The sequence below is a fragment of the Nematolebias whitei genome, chromosome 14 (assembly GCF_014905685.2).
Source record: "Nematolebias whitei isolate Nwh7 chromosome 14, NemWhi1, whole genome shotgun sequence".
Classification (NCBI taxonomy): domain Eukaryota; kingdom Metazoa; phylum Chordata; class Actinopteri; order Cyprinodontiformes; family Rivulidae; genus Nematolebias; species Nematolebias whitei.
Genome location: NC_056511.1, coordinates 41,003,898 through 41,008,650, shown reverse-complemented (window position 1 = coordinate 41,008,650; position 4,753 = coordinate 41,003,898). Strand labels below are relative to the sequence as shown.

Genomic DNA, 4,753 nt, shown 5'->3' with positions numbered 1-4,753 from the left:
ATAGGCTTTTGCTGGTCCGGGACACAAAAGGTTATTTATGCACTCCAGTGCAGCCTCCAGTGCCAAAAGCAAATAAAAAAAATGTGCCCATTAAACAAAAAATGCCAAATTACGTATCGGATCGCGCCCATTTCTGTCCAAATCTCAGAGATGCATATTCGCATTGGATTAGTATTATCACAGGACCCCAGAGTTCAGCATAATATAGTAGGTAATTCACGGGGGAATTTTTACTTTACAAATTACTGACATGGCCGATTTGCACAGGATTAACAACACAGACAATCTCCGTAATTATTACAAATAGCATGTGGTCCCTAGGTAAAACTAATCCCATGCAAATAGGGTTTTCGATGAATCTATTCTGAAAAGGATGTTTTCATTCCAACCAGGGTGCAAAGGTGGGCAAACTGACTCTAAAGACTACTGAAATGGAGACAATATACGACCTGGGCAACAAGATGATTGACAGTCTGAGTAAAGAGAAAGTACAAGCTGGGTAAGTTCATCTCTTGGTCTTTTACATCCCAGAGTACACGTTTGCTGTCTCGTTTCTTTTGGCTGTATCGAGTCGCCACATCTGAGCAGATCTATTTTTCTTGTTTCTTTGTTTCTGTTCTCAGAGATGTGATTACTATTGACAAAGCCACTGGGAAAATCAGCAAGTTAGGACGTTCGTTCACCAGAGCCAGAGACTACGATGCCATGGGAGCTCAGGTTTGCTGTTCATTTACTAAAGTTATGTTGTTTGAACTCCGTCACTGGTTCCAACACATTCTCATGCTGTGTTTAAAGGTTTGAAATGCAGAAGACCAACATGTTCTCTGGCCTTACTGACGCTGATTTCCCAGTTTAGTATAAATAAAATGATTATTGATTAAAATGTGTTTTGTGTGTGTTTGCAGACTCAGTTTGTACAGTGTCCTGAAGGGGAGTTGCAGAAGAGGAAGGAGGTGGTGCATACAGTGTCCCTTCATGAAATCGATGTCATCAACAGCCGCACACAAGGCTTCCTGGCTCTCTTCTCTGGAGACACCGGAGAGATCAAGTCTGAGGTCCGCGAGCAGATCAACGCCAAAGTGTGTGAGTGGAGGGAAGAAGGCAAGGCAGAGATCATTCCTGGGGTATGTCTGTCTGTTTTTGAATTTATTCCTCCAATACCTAAAGTTGTCTTAATTAACTTTCCGCATCTGTGCTTCCAGGTGTTATTTATTGATGAGGTCCATATGCTGGACATGGAGTGCTTTTCCTTCCTGAACCGCGCCTTGGAGAGCGACCTGTCCCCCGTTCTCATCATGGCGACCAACAGAGGCATCACTCGGTACTGCTCCATGAACAAACACCTCACCTCACGGCTCTTTCTTTGGTCCTACCTGGTGTTTCATTTATAAAGCAGTGTGGGGTTCAAACAAAGAGTGGACGTGCACTCAAAAGCCAAAAATGGCATAAAGTTAAAGGTACTTATTAAACTACTGTGACTTCCTGACTCTATTCCTGACTTTCTCATGAGGGAGGTTTTACTTTCCACTGTCGCCTTCGTGCTTGCTCAAGGTGAGAGTTGTGTGATGAAGTTAAACTCAAAGCAGTCTGCTCTTCAGATAAATAATGTTAACTTACTTTTTATATACGTGAATGTTTCTGTTCAGTGCCCTGAGACGACTTCTGTTGTGACTTGGTGCTAAATAAATAAACTGAACTGAATTGAATTATTGAGAACACCCGGATGTAAGCTGCGCCCACTAAAGTAAAATAATAATAATATGTAAGCAGCACTTGTCTATAAGCTGTGGGTGTTCACATTGTAACATGAGATAATTACACGGAAAGATTTTTTTGAACTTTTAATTAAATGCACACTGTAACATACAGAAACACGTACAGTGAATGTTTTTTTAACAACCTGTAACATGGCTGGTTTATAAAAAAAAAACAAAATAACACTAGCCTTCCAGGAAAATTCACTGATCTCCATCGTCATCTTCCTCCTGCACACAACCCTTGTGCTGTCCTCCTGCTCCGCTGTCAGGATCCACTGAAAGACTTGAGCAAAAGTTGCTCTGTGCATGCAGGGGAGTCCCCACTCATGGGAGGGGGAATTCCCCCCCCCCATTCTCTGCTCTGACCTGTTTGGTAATTTCATTGGTCAGATTTTTTTTTTACTTTATTTATACAGGTAGTCTCATTGACTTATGAGGACTCACCCCTCAAGAGTGAGGTATACTGGGCAGCTATGTGAGCGTCCAGATGTGATGAGGCTAAATGTTTTGGTGGCATGAAGCTCATTAGCCCGTCAAAAAAAAAATCCATAAATTAGCCGCAGCATTGTATATGCTGCCGTGTTCAAAGCGTGTGGAAAAAGTAGCACCTTATAGACTGTAAATTACAGTAATTTAACAAAAAAGGGAAAATTGTGTAATCGGGACCAGTTTCTTCAAATGAGAAACGTTTCATTCCCCATCCAGAGGACTTCTTCAGTCTACGGCCTGCCAACCAGATCTGTCCCATAGGTAGCCTTCGCTGCTGCGTTTCAAGACAACCTCCTGTTAGAATCTCTAAAGTAGGATTTTAACGTGCGAAAACACACCCCTCCAGAACAATCAGTCAACATGTACAACAATCAAATGTTTTGGGCCAGATGGACAACTTACTACTCACAGAAACAGCCTGAGGACAATCAAGGCCAAAGTGGTTCAGAGAAAAGGTTGTAGGCTCAATCATTCAGATAGATAACAAAAAAAAAAAGTTAAATTATTTAATCTGGATCAGTTTCTGAATCTGGTTGGCAGGCCGTAGACTGAAGAAGTCCTCTGGATGGGGGACAACGTTTCTCGCTTAAAGAAACTGGTCCAGATGAAACGACTGAACCTTTTTTGTTGTTATCTCAAGGTCAAGGTTTCTTTGTCATTCACATCATATGTGGTACATGTGGAACGAAATTGTTATCTACCTGGATGACTGAACTTACAACCCTTTTTTAAATGGTAAATTAAATTAAGCATTTGTAAGCAAATTTGTGAACAGCTGCAGACCACCGTGTGCGTTTGTTGACTTACGTACGGAAAGAGTTGTAGTGACTGGAAACAGGTCAACAGCAGCGTTCATGGAAGAGCCACACGGGGTGGAGAAGTCAACAGTTTTGACCCATATTCAATATTTATGACTTCTTTATAGACTTGTTAGTTGTAATATTAATGTTAAATGGTCGCTCTTGTTTTTCCTTAGAATCCGTGGCACAAATTATCAGAGCCCTCATGGCATCCCCATCGACCTGCTGGACCGCCTGCTCATCATCGCCACCTCTCCTTACACTGAGAAAGAGACCAAGCAGATCCTCAAGATCCGGTGAGTCTCAGCTCCACTCTTAGTGTTGCCAGATAGAGTCGAGGTTTTCCAGCCCAAAAATCTGTTAAAAACAGCCCCATCACACAAAAACCCACCCAATCACACCCCTCCCCCCACCTCCTGTAAAGATATATTGGTGTTTTATGTTCATTGATGTGATTAATCAAAATCAGTTAAATGTGAATGTTAGTGTTCTTTCTATTTTTATTTTATTTTTTTTCTATTTTTTTGGTGCCTGTTTGATTTCCAAATATATTAGTGTGTGTGAATGACCGGCATTAACATAAAACACTTTGTAGAACGGCGCTTTATAAAGTTCAGTGCATTTCCTTTATTAGTTGACCAGCAGTTATGCCACATCCAATATGGCGGCCACGTTGACGTACCACTGCAACGGGTCCCCCCACTCAACTAGGCGTCCACGAAAACTGCCTCACCAGTTCTCTGTTGTGAACGCCCTGGCAGAGATGACAATGATGCCAATCAGTGATGGAGAAAGGTCAGGGGAGCTTTGAACCAATAATGATGAACGATTGTTTAAAATGTGTTTAATAGGTTAACTCAAAAACCGCCGCTCTGACTCCAAATCCGCCCAAATTATCCCCAAATCCCCAATGCAGTTTTTACCCGGACAATCAGAATGAAAACCGCCCAATCTGGCAACACTGTCCACTTCCTGACCTCTGTCCTCCTGCAGGCAGGGGAAGTAAACCTGCAACTTTATGTGCTTTAGGTGTGAGGAAGAGGATGTGGAGCTGAGCGAGGAGGCTCACACCGTCCTCACTCGCATCGGCATGGAGACGTCACTTCGCTATGCCATCCAGCTGATCAGCACTGCAGGGCTGGTTTGTCGTAAACGCAAGGTGAGCTCAGCGTGACGTACAGCAAATATGACCCGTCCATGTTCACTGTGTAGTTTAGTGACGATCCATGTTCACTGTGTAGTTTAGTGACGATCCATGTTCACTGTGTAGTTTAGTGACGATCCGTGTTCACTGTTTAATTTAGTGATGATCCATGTTCACTGTGTAGTTTAGTGATGATCCATGTTCACTGTGTAGTTTAGTGACGATCCGTGTTCACTGTGTAGTTTAGTGACGATCCATGTTCACAGTGTAGTTTAGTGACAATCCATGTTCACTGTGTAGTTTAGTGACGATCCGTGTTCACTGTGTAGTTTAGTGACGATCCGTGTTCATTGTGTAGTTTAGTGACGATCCATGTTCACTGTGTAGTTTAGTGATATCCATGTTCACTGTGTAGTTTAGTGACGATCCATGTTCACTGTTTAATTTAGTGATATCCATGTTCACTGTGTAGTTTAGTGACGATCCGTGTTCACTGTGTAGTTTAGTGACGATCCGTGTTCACTGTGTAGTTTAGTGACGATCCGTGTTCACTGTGTAGTTTA

The 4,753-nt window shown here is 42.5% G+C and overlaps 1 protein-coding gene across 1 annotated transcript in view; it reads left to right on the top strand.

The window, feature by feature from the left end:
• ruvbl2 (RuvB-like AAA ATPase 2) overlaps nucleotides 1-4,753 on the top strand; it is an 11,142-nt gene that overhangs the window by 5,163 nt on the left and 1,226 nt on the right. The window contains exons 7-12 of the mRNA XM_037687582.1: nucleotides 393-499; nucleotides 624-717; nucleotides 906-1,124; nucleotides 1,203-1,321; nucleotides 3,223-3,342; nucleotides 4,076-4,205. Coding sequence (XP_037543510.1) covers nucleotides 393-499; nucleotides 624-717; nucleotides 906-1,124; nucleotides 1,203-1,321; nucleotides 3,223-3,342; nucleotides 4,076-4,205 — 789 coding nt within the window. The remainder of the gene's footprint in view (nucleotides 1-392; nucleotides 500-623; nucleotides 718-905; nucleotides 1,125-1,202; nucleotides 1,322-3,222; nucleotides 3,343-4,075; nucleotides 4,206-4,753) is intronic.